The sequence below is a fragment of the Mchenga conophoros genome, linkage group LG2 (genome assembly GCF_057382185.1).
Source record: "Mchenga conophoros isolate Kocher_MC1m ecotype Shallow Benthic linkage group LG2, M_conophoros_male_GT1.1, whole genome shotgun sequence".
Classification (NCBI taxonomy): Eukaryota; Metazoa; Chordata; class Actinopteri; order Cichliformes; family Cichlidae; genus Mchenga; species Mchenga conophoros.
The window spans coordinates 31,142,258-31,162,896 of NC_140527.1; the positions used below are offsets into that span (position 1 = coordinate 31,142,258).

At 40.4% G+C, this 20,639-nt stretch overlaps 1 protein-coding gene across 11 annotated transcripts in view; it reads left to right on the forward strand.

The window, feature by feature from the left end:
- LOC146582295 (protocadherin alpha-C2-like) overlaps positions 1 to 20,639 on the forward strand; it is a 213,204-nt gene that overhangs the window by 16,519 nt on the left and 176,046 nt on the right. The window contains exon 1 of one of the 11 annotated variants that reach the window (XM_085294411.1): positions 521 to 3,021. The exons of 5 other annotated variants lie outside the window; for them this stretch is intronic. In XM_085294411.1, coding sequence (XP_085150537.1) covers positions 664 to 3,021 — 2,358 coding nt within the window. In that variant the 5' untranslated portion in view covers positions 521 to 663. Of the gene's footprint in view, positions 1 to 520; positions 3,022 to 4,342; positions 6,841 to 7,413; positions 9,894 to 10,583; positions 12,989 to 13,855; positions 16,288 to 16,920; positions 19,383 to 20,639 lie in introns of those variants that run through there. 5 more of the 11 variants (XM_085294456.1, XM_085294473.1, XM_085294517.1 and 2 more) reach the window with 5 other exon arrangements.

The window sequence follows — 20,639 nt, forward strand, 5'->3', positions numbered from 1 at the left end:
ATCCTGTTAATTCATCTGAAACGTGAAACTTAGCAGTACAAGCCTGAAACTCGCGTGTGCTGTGTCCTCGATTATTTTTCATCCAGTCTGCGCGCAGTTTTATCAGAATCACTTGTGCGTTTGGCTAATCCTGCATCATTACACAGCATTAATGTAATACTGACAAATATCAGAATTCCCTGTTGCAATTAGTCATTATGATATACTGTACGCGTCTATCAGCTGATCATCATATGACGCAAAAATACATGAAATTTTATTCCTGAGACTCTGAAATATGTGACAAATTAAATCCATCACGGTACAAAAAATTCTTAAGAAAACATTTTTAGACTTGTTTTAATAGTGACTGGGACACATTTGGAAACATACTTGTATATTACATGTAGATGTTTGCTCTAACAATGAGTCACAAGATGTTCAGTCCACAAGGTGTCAGTGTCATATCTGCATCAAACTAATATGTTTTAGTTCTGGCCCTGCCCCTTCCACAGAGGTTTTGTTCTGGTTGGCAGAGAGGAGACGATACCTCAGACAGAAACAAGTGTAACCGTGATTTTTCCATGAATACAAGGGAATATGGGAAGAAGTGTTGATTTAGGCTACTTCCTTTACGGTAAACACCTCTGAGTGGATACAGTATTTATTATCTAAACGACAACGATGGAGGCAGGAGGACAAAGACGAGGAACGCAGTGTTGGTGGGTTGCTATCAGCTTTTCTCTGATGCTCAGCTGTGTGGAGCGGGTATCAGCTCAAATAAAATATTCAGTTCCAGAGGAAGTAAAGGTAGGAAGTGTTGTTGGGAATGTGGCAAAGGATCTGGGACTGGATATCAGTTCACTGGAGAAACGACGGTTTCGTATTGTTTCTGGAGCTGAAGATGCTCAGTTTGAAGTAAATCCGAACAATGGCGCGCTGTATGTTCACGGAAATATCGACCGAGAGGAGCTGTGCGAAAGAATACATCCATGTATCAAAAACCTAAAATTGGTAGCTGAGAACCCTATGGAAATACATCATGTGGGCGTGGAAATCATGGATGTAAATGATAATTCCCCCAGTTTTCAAGAATATGAAAAAATATTGGAAATGTCTGAATCCACTATAACAGGCAGACGGTTTCAATTGCCAACTGCGCATGATCCAGATGTTGTTACTAATACTGTGCGTATGTACAAATTAAACCATAACGATCATTTTAGTTTACAAATTCGAGAGAGAGGAGAGGACAAGGTACCATTTTTAGTTTTACAAAAGTCTCTGGATCGGGAAAAGGAAAGTGAACACAAACTGATACTAACAGCAATTGACGGCGGAAATCCACCGAGATCAGGGACTGTTAATGTCACAGTCATAGTCCTCGATTCGAATGATAACCACCCTACATTTAGTCAAGAAGTTTATTACGCTACAGTACGTGAGAATACAGATGCGGGTGTGTTTGTAATTAAGCTAAATGCGACTGACCTGGATGAGGGACTAAATGGACAAATTGAATACTTTTTTGGTGAAGAACTTAAGGGTAATTTATATGAGATTTTTAATATGGATAAGGACACTGGTGAGCTTCGAATCAATGGGGAAATTGACTTTGAGAAAACTGATATTTTTAAGTTGGACGTCCACGCCACGGACAAAGGACAACCTCCGATGAGTGCGGATTGCACAGTAATCATCAGTGTCTTGGACGTAAATGATAATAAACCTGAAATAGAGGTAACATCTTTGTCAAAGATTGTATCAGAAGATTCCAAACCTGGGACTGTGGTGGCTTTGATCAGTATTACAGACCAAGACGCGGGTTTAAACGGTAAAGTAATATGTAGTCTTTCAGACAATATCCCATTTGATTTAAAACCGTCATTTCAAGACAACATGTACTCTTTAGTTATTAAACATAAATTAGACCGAGAATCAGTTTCCCATTACGACGTCACAATAACAGCTACAGACTGTGGCGTGCCTCCTCTTTCTACATCCAGAACTTTGAGTATTGATGTGTCAGACGTGAATGATAATGCGCCACAGTTTGCACAGAATCCAGTTGAACTTTACCTGGTAGAGAATAACGAGCCTGGAAAGCCGATATTTTCAGTTTCTGCCTCAGATAAAGATTTGAATGAAAACGCGGCTTTAACGTATCGTATAATCAGAGAGGAAAGCAGTCAACAGAAAAACGCAGCATTTTTAAATATTAATTCAGAAAATGGACAAATCACTGCCCTTAAAAGTTTTGACTTTGAAACACTGAAAACTTTCCAGTTCCAAGTTGTTGCCTCAGATTCTGGAACTCCGTCACTAAGCAACAATGTCACAGTCAACGTCTTCATCCTGGATCAGAACGACAACGCTCCAGTCATCCTGTATCCACTCAGCTCCAACGGCTCTGCTCAAGGTGTGGAGGAGATTCCCCGAAACGTCAACGCAGGACACTTGGTGACTAAAGTCAGAGCCTATGACGCTGATATAGGATATAACGGCTGGTTGCTCTTTTCACTGCAGGAAGTAACTGACCACAGTCTCTTTGCTTTGGACCGCTACACAGGACAGATCAGAACACTTCGCTCATTCACAGAGACAGACGAGGCTGAGCAAAACTTGCTCATACTAGTCAAAGACAACGGCAACGTTTCTCTCTCAGCAACAGCTACTGTGATTGTCAAGCTTGTGGAGCCCAAAGAGGCTTTTGCAGCTTCTGATGTTAAAAGTGCAGCAAAAGATGATGAGGACAGTAATGTCATATTTTATCTGATGATAACTTTGGGCGCAGTTTCTGTGCTTTTTCTCGTCAGCATCATCGTGCTGATTGCAATGCAGTGCTCCAAATCCACAGACTATACTTCTAAATATTTGCCAGAGACTAATTATGATGGGACACTGTGTCACAGCATCCAGTACAGATCAGGAGAGAAGCGGTACATGCTCGTTGGACCCAGAATGAGTATAGGATCTACTATAGTACCTGGAAGTCACGCAAATACTCTCGTACTCCCTGACAGGAGGCGTCCTTCTCAAGAGGTAAGAACATATCTTGATTTAAATTGAAGGTCTTTTTGCTTGCAAAGATTATAAAGATGAAAATTCTTTCTACCAGAATCATTTTTCCTTTTAAACATATAATATGATTAGTGTTTAGAACATGGAAGAAATGTGCTCAAGGTTTTTGATTTGTATTTTTGTTTTTTGTAACTGAATTATAAAGTTTTTTAGTTGCTACCTCTAAAAGTTGTCTCGCGAGGTTATCATAACTAGTGGCACAAATTTTTGGAACATAAATTGTTAATAAGGCGGAAATTGCTTCATAAAAAACCCACAATAAATAAGAAAGATGACCAATATATCGGGAAACTATGGGGGAAACAGCGGTATTCTCAAGCGCTGTCCGTGGTTCTGATAAGAGATCACGTTTAGTCAGCTAGTGGTGGTGTTCAAGTTCAAATCTGATGGTTTCACATTTATTCATTTGCACTGTGAAAGTGATTAACACAGCCCTTACATTTACTTGAGTCATTCTATCTTTTATTTTCATCCAGTCTGAGTGTAATTTTTTCTAAGTCACATTTTTGTTAAGGAAACAGAGTGCGCATTTGGCAACTACTGCGTTACTAAACAATAATGCCACAATAACAAATAGAGTTCTCTGTTGCAGTTAGCCCTGCATGATATATTAGTCTGTTTACTAAATGTCACAAAAATACTAAGATGATCGTGGCTCAAGAGTTGGGAGTTTGCCTTGTAATCGGAAGGTTGCCGGTTCGAGCCCCGGCTTGGACAGTCTCGGTCGTTGTGTCTTTGGGCAAGACACTTTACTCGTTGCCTACTGGTGGTGGTCAGAGGGTCCGGTGGCGCCAGTGTCCGGCAGCCTCGCCTCTGTCAGTGCGCCCCAGGGCGGATGTGGCTACAATGTAGCTTGCCATCACCAGTGCGTGAATGTGTGTGTGAATGGGTGGATGACAGGTTGTGTAAAGCGCTTTGGGGCCCTTAGGGACTAGTAAAGCGCTATACAAATACAGGCCATTTACCATTTACCATAAACAAAAAGGGCTTCAGAAACTGCAAAAGTACTCCATCATTTGAACATATTGCTGTACAAATAACAAAGAAACAGCAAACAAAAAAAATGTTCAGTAAGAAAGACTGTTAATTTTTAGTGAGCAGACTACATGTTGGAAACATATTTGTGTAACACATGTAGCTGATTGCTTCAACAATGAGTAACAAGATGTTCAGTCCACAAGGTGTCAGTGTCATATCTGCATCAAACTAATATGTTACAATAGTGGCCCTGCCCCTTCCATAGAGGTTTTGTTCTGGTTGCCAGAGAGGAGACGGTATCGTCCAGAGAAACAAGGGTAGCCGTGATTTTTCCATGAATACAAGGGAAAATGGGAAGCATTACAGACGGGATATTTTGTGATTTATTCTAGCTTCTTAACGATAAATACCTGTGGGTAGATACAGTATTTGTTATCTAACACGATGGAGGCAGGAGGACAAAGACGAGGAACGCAGTGCTGGTGGCTTGCTATCAGCTTTTATCTGATGCTCAGCTGTGTGGAGCGGGTATCAGCTCAGATAAAATATTCGATTCAAGAGGAAGTAAAGGTAGGAAGTGTTGTTGGGAATGTGGCAAAGGATCTGGGACTGGATATCAGTTCACTGGAGGAACGACGGTTTCGTATTGTTTCTGGAGCTGAAGATGCTCAGTTTGAAGTAAATTCGAACAATGGCGTTCTGTATGTTCACGGAAATATCGACCGAGAGGAGCTGTGCGAAAGAATACATCCATGTATTAAAAACCTAAAACTGGTAGCTGAGAACCCCATGGAAATACATTATGTAGGAGTGGAAATCATAGATGTAAATGATAATTCGCCCAGCTTCACTGATGAAGAAAAAATAGTAGAAATTCCTGAATCCACTCTTCAAGGAAAACGTTTCCAGTTGCCAGCCGCACGGGACCCAGATGTTGTTACTAATACTGTACGTATGTACAAATTAAACCATAACGATCATTTTAGTTTACAAATTAGAGAGATGGGAGAGGACAAGGTACCATTTTTAGTTTTACAGAAGTCTCTGGATCGAGAAAAGGAGAATGCACACAAACTGATACTGACAGCAGTTGATGGCGGAAATCCACCGAGAACGGGGACTCTTAATGTCACAGTCATAGTCCTCGATTCAAATGATAATCACCCTACATTTAACCAAGAATTATATTCAGTTACAATACCTGAAAATGTTGATAGGGATACTAGTGTAACTACGGTAAATGCAACTGATCTGGACGAGGGTGTAAATGGAAAGATTGAATACTTTTTTGGTGGCGAACTTAACACTAAATTGTATGATACATTTAGCCTAGATAAGGACACTGGTGAAATTCGAGTGAAAGGCGGAATTGACTTTGAGAATATGGAGGTATACAAGTTGGACGTCCACGCCACTGACAAAGGACAACCTCCGATGAGCACTAACTGCAGGGTGATTATCAATGTATTGGACGTAAATGATAATAAACCTGAGATAGAGGTGACATCTTTGTCAAAGATTGTATCAGAAGACTCTAAACCTGGGACTGTGGTGGCTTTGATCAGTATTACAGACCAAGACGCGGGTTTAAACGGTAAAGTAATATGTAGTATTTCAGACAATGTGCCATTCGATTTAAAACCGTCATTTCAAGATAACATGTACTCTTTAGTTATTAAACATAAATTAGACCGAGAATCAGTTTCCCATTACGACGTCACAATAACAGCTACAGACTGTGGCGTGCCTCCTCTGTCCACATCCAGAACTTTGAGTATTGATGTGTCAGACGTGAATGATAATGCGCCGCAATTTGCACAGAATCCAGTTGAACTTTACCTGGTAGAAAATAACGAGCCTGGGAAGCCGATATTTTCAGTTTCTGCCTCAGATAAAGATTTGAATGAAAACGCGGCTTTAACATATCGTATAATCAGAGAGGAAAGCAGTCAACAGAAAAACGCAGTATTTTTAAATATTAATTCGGATAATGGACAAATCACTGCGCTGAAAAGTTTTGATTTTGAAACACTGAAAACTTTCCAGTTCCAAGTTGTTGCCTCAGATTCTGGAACTCCGTCACTATGCAACAACGTCACAGTCAACGTCTTCATCCTGGATCAGAACGACAACGCTCCAGTCATCCTGTATCCACTCAGCTCCAATGGTTCTGCTCAAGGTGTGGAGGAGATTCCCCGAAACGTCAACGCAGGGCACTTGGTGACTAAAGTCAGAGCCTATGACGCTGATATAGGATATAACGGCTGGTTGCTCTTTTCACTGCAGGAAGTAACTGACCACAGTCTCTTTGCTTTGGACCGCTATACAGGACAGATCAGAACACTTCGCTCATTCACAGAGACAGACGAGGCTGAGCATAAACTGCTCATACTGGTCAAAGACAACGGCAACGTTTCTCTCTCAGCAACAGCTACTGTGATTGTCAAACTTGTGGAGCCCAAAGAGGCTTTTGCAGCTTCTGATGTTAAAAGTACAGCAAAAGATGATGAGGACAGTAATGTCATATTTTACCTCATGATAACTTTGGGCGCAGTTTCTGTACTTTTTCTCGTCAGCATCATCGTTCTGATTGCAATGCAGTGCTCCAAATCCACAGACTATACTTCTAAATATCTGCCAGAGACCAATTATGATGGGACACTGTGTCACAGCATCCAGTACAGATCAGGAGAGAAGCGGTACATGCTAGTTGGACCCAGAATGAGTATAGGATCTACTATAGTACCTGGAAGTCACGCAAATACTCTTGTGCTTCCTGATAGGAGACGTCCTTCTGAAGAGGTAAGAGCTTTAAAGTGTGATGTCACATGTTTTTGTGCATTCTTTTCCATCAATTTGACTTTTTATATCATCTAAATTTTCTTTTCTTTTTTGAAATCACAATTCTAAAGTATCATAGCTAAAGACTACAGTGCTAACACTAAAGTTAGTTTCATTGACATTTTGGTTATGATAAATGGTGATTCATAATGCTTCTACTGAATCAAATATGGGTCTAGGTAATGCGGTCGATTCTCATGAAAAACCGGTGGAATTGCACGTTACCAGACATGTTGCATGCTACTTTGCTGAACGGCACTTTTCTTAAATCAAATATATGCTGCTGAACAGTGTTGGTCCGGGCTGATCTTCTTTCTTCAGAAGCGGGTTAAATAACATCTTCTGAGATAATCAACATATGGAACAAAATTTAAACCCCCTGATAACGTATTTAATTGTTGGAATAACGGTTTCTTTTTAAACACTGTAATTTATGACTATATACTTCTCCAGTAACCTCTGGGTGTCAGTATTACATTGACAAACTGGAGACCACTTTACCCATCCTCTCACAAAGCTTTTGTTTGCCACTGCTATAAGCAGAGAAGACGCTTGACTCGAGCTCGCAATCTTTCCAAATCGCGCTTTATACATTATATTACAACAGACAATGAGCTAGGTAGTCCAAACATTGTTTTTAAATCTTTTGTTTGATTACAATGGAGAACGAAAAACGAAGTCGTGGAAGGAATGGGGTCTGGTTTATTCTCCATGTAGCTTTGCTGCTGTTTTTCGGGAAAGAGGCTTCGGCAGAAATAAGATACTCTGTTGCAGAAGAGGTGAAAGATGGAACTGTTGTCGGAAATGTTGCAAAGGATCTCGGTCTTGATATCAGCTCTTTGACCAGCCGGCGGTTCCGTGTTGTGTCTGAATCCAAGGATGCGTTTTTTGATGTAAACCAGGACAACGGGGATCTATATTTGTTTAAGAAAATCGACAGAGAGGAGCTTTGCCTGGGCAGTGGGGCATGCATAATGGAGCTAAAAATTATAGCAGAAAACCCTTTGGAAATACACTACGTAGTTGTAGAAATTATTGATATTAACGATCACTCCCCTGTTTTCCCCGAAAAAGAACAGAGGTTTGAAATTTTTGAACAAACCATGGCAGGAAGACGATTTCAGCTGCACACTGCTCGGGACCCCGATTCTGGAATTAACGCAATTCGTACATATACTTTAACCTCAAACGAAAATTTTGAAGTAACAATCCGACAGAGCGATGAGGATATAATACCATTTTTGGTGCTGAAGAAATCGTTGGACAGAGAAAAAATCAACAAATACACGTTAACTGTCACTGCAGTTGATGGAGGAAAACCTCCGCGATCAGGCACCATAAATGTTACTATAATCGTTCTTGACACAAATGACAACCGTCCAACATTTAGTCAAGAGAGCTACCAAATAGAAATAGATGAAAATGTTCAAGTAGGGACTTCAATATTTAGAATGAATGCGACAGACCCAGATGAAGGTTCCAGTAGTGAAATTGTATACAGCCTTGGAAAAACACTCAAGAAAAAAGTCTATGATATATTTGAACTGGATAAAATAAGTGGGGAAATAAGAATAAAGGGAATAGTGGACTATGAAGAAAACGACGTTTATAAACTGGATATCGAGGCATCAGATAAAGGAACACCTCCATTAACTGGTGAGTGCAGATTAATTATAAAGATAAAAGACATCAATGATAATCCGCCAGAAATTGAAATCACATCGCTTTCAAATACAGTGTCTGAGGATTCAAAGCCCGGCACAATGATTTCACTCATCAGTGTGCGAGATAAAGATTCTGGTGTGAATGGGAAAATTATTCTCAGCCTAACCTCAGACTTACCGTTTGAATTAAAACCATCATATAAAGAGAACGTTTATTCCGTTGTCACTAAAGTTCTTTTGGACCGAGAGGAGGTATCTCAATATGAATTGACAATAAAAGCGACCGACTGTGGAGAGCCCCCTTTATCTACTTTTAAAACTTTGAACATCCAGGTAGCAGATGTAAATGACAACAGACCACATTTTCCCATAAATCCACTACACTTTTACCTGTCAGAAAATAACGTTGCTGGGAAATCAATATTCTCCGTAAGCGCAGTGGACAAAGACTTAAGTGACAATGCAGCAATTTCATATCGAATTGTGAAAGAGGGGAGCCAAAATGACATTATGTCATTACTAAGTATAAACAGTGATAACGGACACATTTCCACGCTGAAAAGTTTTGATTTTGAAACGCTGAAAACTTTCCAGTTCCAAGTTGTTGCCTCAGATTCTGGAACTCCGTCACTAAGCAACAACGTCACAGTCAACGTCTTCATCCTGGATCAGAACGACAACGCTCCAGTCATCCTGTATCCACTCAGCTCCAACGGTTCTGCTCAAGGTGTGGAGGAGATTCCCCGAAACGTCAACGCAGGACACTTGGTGACTAAAGTCAGAGCCTATGACGCTGATATAGGATATAACGGCTGGTTGCTCTTTTCACTCCAGGAAGTGACTGACCACAGTCTCTTTGCTTTGGACCGCTATACAGGACAGATCAGAACACTTCGCTCATTCACAGAGACAGACGAGGCTGAGCATAAACTGGTAATACTGGTCAAAGACAACGGCAACGTTTCTCTCTCAGCAACAGCTACTGTGATTGTCAAACTTGTGGAGCCCAAAGAGGCTTTTGCAGCTTCTGATGTTAAAAGTACAGCAAAAGATGATGAGGACAGTAATGTCGTATTTTATCTGATGATAACTTTGGGCGCAGTTTCTGTGCTTTTTCTCGTCAGCATCATTGTGCTGATTGCAATGCAGTGCTCCAAACCCACAGACTATACTTCTAAATATTTACAAGAAGCAAATTATGATGGGACATTGTGTCACAGCATCCAGTACAGATCTGGAGACAGGAAGTACATGTTAGTTGGACCCAGAATGAGTATAGGATCTACTATAGTACCAGGAAGCCATACAAATACTCTGGTGATGCCAGACAGAAGACGGCCATCTGAAGAGGTAGGATAAATTCACGATGATTATTTTAATGCAATTGCCTAATTTCGCCTCACCTATTGGATAATCCTTACGACTCCCTGTCGTTTTTTAAGATAATGGAAGTGCTGGCACGTGGTATTGGTGAGGCATCTTAGTAGTTTTGAGTGATGTCCTTCTATTTGTATTGTAAATGTGTTAGCAATGTTACCACTAAACATATTTTGTATTCCTGCCCACGATACCGACGTGGTTATTGGTCATCGAAGAGAGAATCGAGCACGCTGTTGTTATTGATGTGATTTTAAGACTTTTCCACTGTCCATGGTGCTGAAAAGCTCTTATTAAGGTATTTAACTATGCTCGGTTATCACAGGACACTGAAGCTCTTTAACTACTACATTACAGAGTTAGTGCTTGTGATGATGCCCTAGGATATTTTTCACACGGATAGCCATTTGAATAAAACTTTTAATATATTAAATTACAAAAGTTTCTATTTAGTCGAATCTGTTTTTCCCCATTTCCTACTAAATGTAAGCGCTGAATGATCCTGTGGGTGTCAGTGTTACTATAAGGAAGTGCGAAATTCCACTCAGCCCCTTGTAATGTGTGCGTTGTCACCTCGGCCACAAAGAATATCAACGTTTGGGGTTTCGCCTGTGTATTTTTCTTTTCACGAAAACGGATGTCTGGAGTAAAATCTCAGGAAAACTGGATGATTACTAAGTGGAAAAATACGCGTGGATTTTATTACATATGATTTTTCCAAAGGACAAAGAGGCAGAATGATAACTTGGCCGTATCCTCTGGTTTTCGCCGCGCTCTTCTGTTGTGTGCAGGTGATTTTAGCTCAGATTAAATATTTGACTCCAGAGGATGTTAAAGTGGGAGCTATTATTGGAAATGTTGCGAAGGATCTGGGGCTCGATGTCGGTACATTGATAAGCAGGCGTTTTCGTATTGTGTCTGGAGCCCAGGGTACGCTGTTTGAGGTAAACCCGAACAATGGGGCGTTGTATGTTCACGAAAATGTGGACAGGGAACAGCTGTGCGATAGAAATGTTGCCTGTTTATTAGATCTAAAAATTGTTGTTGAAAACCCCCTTGAAGTCCACTATGTTACTGTTGAAATAATAGATACTAACGACAATAGACCCAGTTTTACTGAGAAAGAAAAGGTAATAGAAATAGCAGAGACCACACTGCCAGGAGCACGATTTCAGTTACCAGGCGCTCGTGACCGAGATGTTGGAGTAAATGCGGTGCAGATTTATAAACTCAGTCAAAACGATCATTTTCATCTTGAAATTCGAGACAGAGGGGAAGATAAAATCCCTTTCCTCGTACTGCAGAGAAACTTGGACAGAGAGCGGAAAACAAACCATAGCTTGATTTTAACCGCTATGGATGGGGGGACGCCGCCAAAATCCGCAAATCTGAGCCTTACTATAAAGGTTCTTGATAACAACGATAACAGACCAGTATTTTCTCAAGAGGTTTATTCCGTTACATTGCAAGAAAATGCCCCATTAGACAAGACTATAATCAAAGTCCAAGCAACAGATCTAGACGAGGGTATTAACGGGGACGTCGAGTATACTTTTGGGGGTGATATTACTTCCAGTGTGTTGCGACTATTTACTTTAGACAGACTCACGGGAGAAATTCGAGTTATCGGAGAAATTGATTATGAGACAGCCAGTGTTTACAATTTAGATGTCCAAGCCTCAGACAAAGGTCAGCCGCCGATGACGACTGACTGTAGAATTATAATAAAGATTCAAGATGTCAATGACAATAAACCAGAAATAGAAGTGACTTCAATATCCAGCATAGTCCCAGAGGACTCAAAACAGGGTACCGTGGTCGCTCTCATTACTGTTACAGATGCTGATTCTGGTTTAAATAGCAAAGTCATATGTCATCTAACAGAAAATGTACCATTTGAATTAAAACCGTCATTTAAAGAAAACATGTACTCGTTAGTAACAAAAGAATCACTAGATAGGGAAACTGTGTCACATTATGACATTTCAATAACAGCTACAGACTGTGGTGAGCCGCCTCTTTCCACCTTTAAAAAGTTCAACATTCAGGTGTCAGATGTGAACGATAATATTCCGGAGTTCTCACATAATCCACTAGAATTATACTTGACGGAAAATAACGCGGCTGGCGCGTCAATATTCTCTGTCAGTGCATTTGATAAAGACTGCAATGAAAATGCAGCAATATCCTATCAAATACTCAGGGGGGGAGCTGGCCGCAATGTTATAGCATCCTTTGTGAATATACATCCCGAAAGCGGACAAATTACTGCGCTGAACAGTTTTGATTTTGAAACGCTGAAAACTTTCCAGTTCCAAGTTGTTGCCTCAGATTCTGGAACTCCGTCACTAAGCAACAACGTCACAGTCAACGTCTTCATCCTGGATCAGAACGACAACGCTCCAGTCATCCTGTATCCACTCAGCTCCAACGGTTCTGCTCAAGGTGTGGAGGAGATTCCCCGAAACGTCAACGCAGGACACTTGGTGACTAAAGTCAGAGCCTATGACGCTGATATAGGATATAACGGCTGGTTGCTCTTTTCCCTCCAGGAAGTTACTGACCACAGTCTCTTTGCTTTGGACCGCTATACAGGACAGATCAGAACACTTCGCTCATTCACAGAGACAGACGAGGCTGAGCATAAACTGCTCATACTGGTCAAAGACAACGGCAACGTTTCTCTCTCAGCAACAGCTACTGTGATTGTCAAGCTTGTGGAGCCCAAAGAGGCTTTTGCAGCTTCTGATGTTAAAAGTGCAGCAAAAGATGTTGAGGACAGTAATGTCATATTTTACCTCATGATATCTTTGGGCGCAGTTTCTGTACTTTTTCTCATCAGCATCATCGTGCTGATTGCGATGCAGTGCTCCAAATCCACAGACTATACTTCTAAATATCTGCCAGAGACTAATTATGATGGGACACTGTGTCACAGCATCCAGTACAGATCAGGGGAGAAGCGGTACATGCTAGTTGGACCCAGAATGAGTATAGGATCTACTATAGTACCAGGAAGCCATGCAAATACTCTCGTGCTTCCTGATAGGAGACGTCCTTCTGAAGAGGTAAGACCTTAACACCCTTTTGTAAAAGCATTTTCCCTTTCCGTTATCGGCTTGCTTTACAATATCAGTTATAATGGCAGCAAGTAGCATAATGGTGCAGTGGTTCGCGCTATTACTTCAAAGAAAGAAAGTTTGGGTTTGTCTGGCTGGGTGGAGTTTGTACGCTTCCCGAGCCACTCTGTTCAATGTGCTATGTTTTCTTGCTGTTTCTTTTTAGATCACATTCACTGATAAGCTAGAAAGCCATACATGTACAAATAATAATAATAATAGTAATAATAATAGTAATAATAATAATCGTTTGTAGTTTTGCGAACTATTCGCTTCCCTTGGTGCTGATTGTTTTTTTTTCCCTTTCTTTTTTTTTTTTTTCTTTGAGCATGTGTTGGGTGCCTTTACTGGCTCTCTTGGTAGTTGTTTATATGTCACTTTTTGCGATTAAAGTTCTGTGGGAGATCCTGTGATCGCTATCCATGGTGCCAAAAACTATCAGGCTATCAGGTGAAGGAATGTTAAAGAAACACAATGATTGATTAATGACATTATCTGTTGGAGCAAGTTATCAGCAAGTTTTTATGGGGTAAATCGAGAGAAAGAGGGAAGAGACTAGAAAATGTTAAAATACTAAATTTATATTTGTTGTTCGAGAGCCAGTCAACTTTAATTCAGTTCTCAAGCCTAAAAGAGGATTCAATCAATGGGAAAAAGAAAAAAAAAAACAGCATATGAGGTTCTTTCTCAGCACAGCCTCTGGGTGTCACTATGAAATCAGAAAACCTTTAAGAACATTGTCCCTCCCCTTGCAAACCCTTTGTCTGAGCTGAGCAAAGCACTTGGACCAAATATACCAGCCGACAAAACCCTGTTGTTGGTTTTGTAAATATGTGGCGGTAAGCGAGTCGGTTATTGCTCTTGGCATTAACAGCTTCTGTGGATTTATATGCTGTTGAAAAATGATGGAGACTCCAACAAGTCACTACTCCCGGTTTGCCTTTTATTTGGCGTTGATGCTATTTTCCGGAAGAGAAGCTTTGGCTCAAATAAGATATTCTGTTGCAGAGGAGGTGGACGATGGCACTGTTGTTGGAAATGTTGCGAAGGATCTCGGGCTTGATGTAACCTCTTTGGGTGACCGACGGTTCCGTGTTGTCTCTGGAAGTGAGGACAGTATTTTTGAGGTAAACCAGAATAGTGGGGCATTGTATGTCAGTAATCATATCGATAGAGAGGAACTCTGTCAGGGCAGCGGTGCTTGCCGCATGGAGGTAAAAATTCTTGTAGAGAACCCTTTGGAAATACACTACATAATCGTAGAAATTACTGACATAAATGATAATTCTCCTAGTTTTCCTGCAAGAGAGCAGACATTTGAAATAGCTGAACAAACACTGCCAGGGAAGAGATTTCAGCTGCACACTGCTCGCGATCCCGATGCTGGGTTAAACTCTATTCGTACATATACTATAACCTCAAATGAACATTTTGAAGTAAATATCCGTCAAAGTGATGCAGGAAAGGTACCGTTTTTAGTGCTTAAGAAATCACTAGATAGAGAACAAAATAATGAACACAAGCTAGTGATGACAGCTGTCGATGGAGGAAAACCTCCAAGATCAGGCACATTAAATGTTACCATAACTGTTCTGGACAGTAATGACAATCGTCCAATATTTAGTCAGGAGATTTATCACTTGTCTATAAAAGAAAACATACCCGTCGGTGCATCAGTATTTAGAATGAATGCGACAGATTATGATGACGGTACTAATGGAGAAGTTGAATATACTCTCGGAAAAACTTTATGGCAGAAAGTTTATGATATTTTTGAACTGGACAAAATAAGTGGAGAAATTACGGTCAAAGGAGTAGTGGACTATGAAGAAAACAACGTGTATGAACTGGATGTTGAGGTATCGGATAAAGGAACGCCTCCATTGATGGGCGAGTGTAGACTAATTATAAAAGTACTAGATGTCAACGATAACCCGCCTGAAATCGAAGTTACATCACTTTCAAACACAGTGCCTGAAGATTCCAAGCTTGGCACCGTTATTTCACTTCTTAGTGTGAAAGACAAAGACTTCGGTGTGAATGGAAAAATAATATCAAGCATTATTAATGAAGTCCCTTTTGAATTAAAACCTTCTTATAAGGAAAACACATACTCAGTGGTAACTAAGGATGTTTTGGATCGAGAGGTGGTGTCCCATTATGAAATAACAATAAAAGCCACCGACTGCGGTGAACCTCCACTATCTACTTTTAAAACTCTGCGCATTGAGATATCAGACGTAAATGACAACAGTCCACATTTCAAACAAAATCCTTTAGAGTTTTATCTCGTAGAAAACAACGCTGCTGGAAAGTCTATATTTTCTGTAAGCGCTTCAGACAATGACTTAAATGACAATGCAGCCATTTCATATCACATTATGAGAGAGGGGAGCCAAAATGACGTTATGTCATCCCTGAATATAAACAGTGATAATGGACAAATCACTGCGCTGAAAAGTTTTGACTTTGAAACAATGAAAACTTTCCAGTTCCAAGTCGTTGCCTCAGATTCTGGAACTCCGTCATTAAGCAACAACGTCACAGTCAACGTCTTCATTCTGGATCAGAACGACAACGCTCCAGTCATCCTGTATCCACTCAGCTCCAACGGCTCTGCTCAAGGTGTGGAGGAGATTCCCCGAAACGTCAACGCAGGACACTTGGTGACTAAAGTCAGAGCCTATGACGCTGATATAGGATATAACGGCTGGTTGCTCTTTTCACTGCAGGAAGTGACTGACCACAGTCTCGTTGCTTTGGACCGCTATACAGGACAGATCAGAACACTTCGCTCATTCACAGAGACAGACGAGGCTGAGCATAAACTGCTCATACTGGTCAAAGACAACGGCAACGTTTCCCTCTCAGCAACAGCTACTGTGATTGTCAAACTTGTGGAGCCCAAAGAGGCTTTTGCAGCTTCTGATGTTAAAAGTGCGACAAAAGATGATGAGGACAGTAATGTCATATTTTACCTCATGGTAACTTTGGGAGCAGTTTCTGTGCTTTTTCTCGTCAGTATTTTCGTGCTGATTGCAATGCAGTGCTCCAAATCCACAGACTATACTTCTAAATATCTGCCAGAGACTAATTATGATGGGACACTGTGTCACAGCATCCAGTACAGATCAGGAGAGAAGCGGTACATGCTAGTTGGACCCAGGATGAGTCTAGGATCTACTATAGTATCTGGCAGCCATGCAAATACTCTAGTGCTTCCTGATAGGAGACGTCCTTCTGAAGAGGTAAGACGTTGCCCATCATTTTTTAATTCGTTTAATTTCTATTTCACAAACAGACGCCCTGAAACAGTACTTACTGGGGTATTTTAACATCTATACCAATACAAATACACGTTTCCTTTTAATTATTTTGGTCTCAGCTTTTGAGAAGTTTCCCTTACAAAGTTGAAAAAAAGTTAAGAAATGTATAGTTGTGACGCGTGGGTCTTACACGTTCCCAGCTTTAAATTTAGAATTAGTCAATTTATGGGCAGTATACATCAGCTTTGTTGTTTTAACACACATCTACATTCGCTGTGTAAAACAAACTCTGTATAACTACTTGATGCCCATTGCGATCAAAGTATGTCAACATGAAATTCATCCCTATAGAATTAATCTGAGTACTATCAGATCCATGTTTCCTAATGCTTCTTCGATTGCATTAAGTTCTATGGCAGGAAAAAGTAGTACAGTCGCTTTAATTTGTAAGGCGGAAAGAAAGCATATAGAGAAGACAAAATATATGTATCATATGAATCACGTTTTGTAACACATCTCCTCTGGGTGTCACTCTTACATCGGAAGAAAAAAATGACTCCGTCCCTCCTCTTTCAAGGCTTTTGTTTCAGATTGAGGAGGGGAAATCGCGTATTAAAACCAAACCCACCAGCTGATGGACGGTTTATATTTTAGAAATATGCTATAACCTGCTGTTTGTCGACTCAGGGAGCTTCTGTGTATGTAGGTACTGTTAAATAGCTATGAAGATCACTACAGGATCACGAACGATGAAGGGTTACTGGTTTGTTTTTCATGTGGCCGTATTGCTGCTTTTTGGGAAGGAGGCTTTTTCTCAGATACGATATACTGTTCCAGAGGAGGTTGCAGATGGAACTGTAGTTGGAAATATTGCGAAAGATCTGGGCCTTGACATCAATTCTTTGGCTGATCGACGTTTTCGTGTTGTGTCTGGAAATACGGATGCCTTTTTTGAGGTAAACCAGGACAATGGGGCTCTCTATGTTCGCAAGAAAATCGACAGAGAGGTTCTCTGTCAAGGAAGTGGCGCATGCTTACTGGAGCTTAAAATTCTTGTTGAAAACCCACTGGAAATGCATTATGTAGTTGTGGAAATTACTGATGTAAATGATCATTCTCCTAATTTCTCCGAAAGAAATCAGAGATTTGAAATAGCCGAACATACACTGCCGGGAAGGCGGTTCCAGCTACACACCGCTCGTGATCCTGATGCAGGACTTAATTCCATTCATACCTACACCTTAACACCAAATGATCATTTTGAATTAGATGTCCGCCAAAGTGACGAGGACAAAATACCATTTTTAGTCCTAAAAAAGTCGCTGGACAGAGAGCAAAAATGCAACCATTCGCTTGTGGTTACAGCAGTTGATGGGGCTAAACCTCCAAGATCCGGAACCCTAAATGTTACAGTTATTGTTCTAGACAGTAATGACAATCGCCCAATGTTTAGTAAGGATATTTATGAAATTTCAGTCCCAGAAAACGTTTTGGTTGGCACCAAAATATTTAAAATTAATGCGACAGATCCAGATGAAAACTTAAATGGAGCAGTTGAATATAGCCTTGGAAAAACTCTAAAGAAGAAAGTGTATGATATATTTGAACTGGACAAGTTAAGTGGGGAAATTATAGTAGAGGGATTGATTGACTATGAAGAAAATGACGTTTACAAACTTGATATTGAGGCGTCCGATAAAGGAACACCCCCACTGACGGGTGAGTGCAGAGTCATCATAAAAATCACAGATGTTAATGACAATCCACCAGAAATAGAAATCACGTCACTATCAAATTCAGTATCCGAGGACTCCAAGCCTGGCACAGTTATTTCTCTACTCAGTGTAACAGATAGAGATTCCGGAGTGAACGGAAATATTATTACAAGCATAATCTCAGACGTGCCTTTTGAATTAAAGCCTTCGTATAAGGAAAATATATATTCAGTTGTAACCAAGGGACTTTTAGATCGAGAAAAAGTGTCTTATTATGAAATAACAATGAAAGCCACGGATTGTGGTGAGCCTCCACTATCTACTTTTAAAACCCTTAGCATTCAAATATCAGATGTAAACGATAACATCCCACAATTCTCGCAGAATCCACTACAGGTTTACCTGTCAGAAAACAACGTTGCTGGAAAGCCAATATTTTCAGTAAGCGCGACGGATAAAGACTTGAACGACAATGCAGCCATTTCATATCACGTTGTGAGAGAAGGGAGTAAAAATGATATAATGTCTTTCCTAAGTGTGAATTCAGACAATGGACAAATCACTGCGCTGAAAAGTTTTGATTTTGAAACGCTGAAAACTTTCCAGTTCCAAGTTGTTGCCTCAGATTCTGGAACTCCGTCACTAAGCAACAACGTCACAGTCAACGTCTTCATCCTGGATCAGAACGACAACGCTCCAGTCATCCTGTATCCACTCAGCTCCAACGGTTCTGCTCAAGGTGTGGAGGAGATTCCCCGAAACGTCAACGCAGGACACTTGGTGACTAAAGTCAGAGCCTATGACGCTGATATAGGATATAACGGCTGGTTGCTCTTTTCACTGCAGGAAGTTACTGACCACAGTCTCTTTGCTTTGGACCGCTATACAGGACAGATCAGAACACTTCGCTCATTCACAGAGACAGACGATGATGAGCATAAACTGCTCATACTGGTCAAAGACAACGGCAACTTTTCTCTCTCAGCAACAGCTACTGTGATTGTCAAGCTTGTGGAGCCCAAAGAGGCTTTTGCAGCTTCTGATGTTAAAAGTGCAGCAAAAGATGATGAGGACAGTAATGTCATATTTTACCTCATGATAACTTTGGGCGCAGTTTCTGTGCTTTTTCTCGTCAGCATCATCGTGCTGATTGCAATGCAGTGCTCCAAATCCACAGACTATACTTCTAAATATCTGCCAGAGACTAATTATGATGGGACACTGTGTCACAGCATCCAGTATAGATCAGGAGAGAAGCGGTACATGCTCGTTGGACCCAGAATGAGTATAGGATCTACTATAGTCCCGGGTAGCCATGCAAACACATTAGTTCTACCCGACAGGCGGAGAGCATCTGAAGAGGTAAGACCTTAACACCCTTTTGTAAAAGCATTTTCCCTTTCCGTTTTCGGCTTGCTTTACAATATCAGTTATAATGGCAGCAAGTAGCATAATGGTGCAGTGGGTCACGCTATTACTTCAAAGCAAGAACCTTTGGGTTCGTCTGGCTGGGTGGAGTTTGTACGCTTCCCGAGCCACTCTGTTCAATGTGCTAAACACCAGCTGTTTTCGTGCTGTTTTTTAGATCATATTCACTGATAAATTATAAAGCCATAATAACAATAACAATAACAATAACAATAACAATAACAATCCTTTGTGGTTTTGCGAACTATTCGCTGCCCTTGGTGCTGATTGTTTATTTTTTCCCTTTCTTTTTATTTCTTTGAGCATGTGTTGGGAGCCTTTACTGTCTCTCTTGGTAGTTGTTTATATGCTACTTTTTGGAATTAAAGTTATGTGGGAGAGCCTGTGATCGCTATCCATGGTTCCAAAAAACTATCAGGCTATCAGGTGAAGGAATGTTAAAGAAACACAATGATTGATTAATGCCATTATTTGTTGGAGCAAGTTATCAGCAAGTTTTTATGGGGTAAACCGAGAGAAAGAGGGAAGAGACTAGAACAATGTTAAATTACTAAATTTCTATTGGTTGTTCGAGATCCAGTCAACTTTAATTCAGTTCTTAGCTTGTAGCTTGTTCTCAGTAGCAGTGTTACTCATCTAGTCACACTCAGGTTATACAATTGCTGCATGTGTTACCGTTTCCTTGAAATCACACTACAGCAAAACAGTCATCATTATGACGTAGTATATGTCCCGCTTTGCATTGTGGTGTTTTTGAAAATGAAGTACTTTAAAACATGATTACATTTTCATTTTTTACTGTAGTTACCTTTGAGACGGTTTTAATTACCAATACTATTACCAATATTATAGCTAAGCTGCAATAACCAGAATAGTTTCTTGTGAATAGGAGAACAGTTTTTGATATTACTATGTTACATTTTCTGGTTACGTTTGTCAACCTCCGCTTTCTGTTGGTGTTACAATTACAGGTATCTTTGGTAACGAGAGCAGCTATGTCAAGAACAGCTATCGCTGTCTGTAGTGCTGAACTATACTGTGGCGCGTTGCCGGTTCCATTCAAAGTAGGGTGTTAGATTAATATACTGTTATGTAAAAGCAGAAAAATTAAATCTTTCTTCAGTACTATTAAAAAATGAATACAAAATTCAACTGGTGAAATTCAGGGGAAAGAAATACCTCACGTATCCT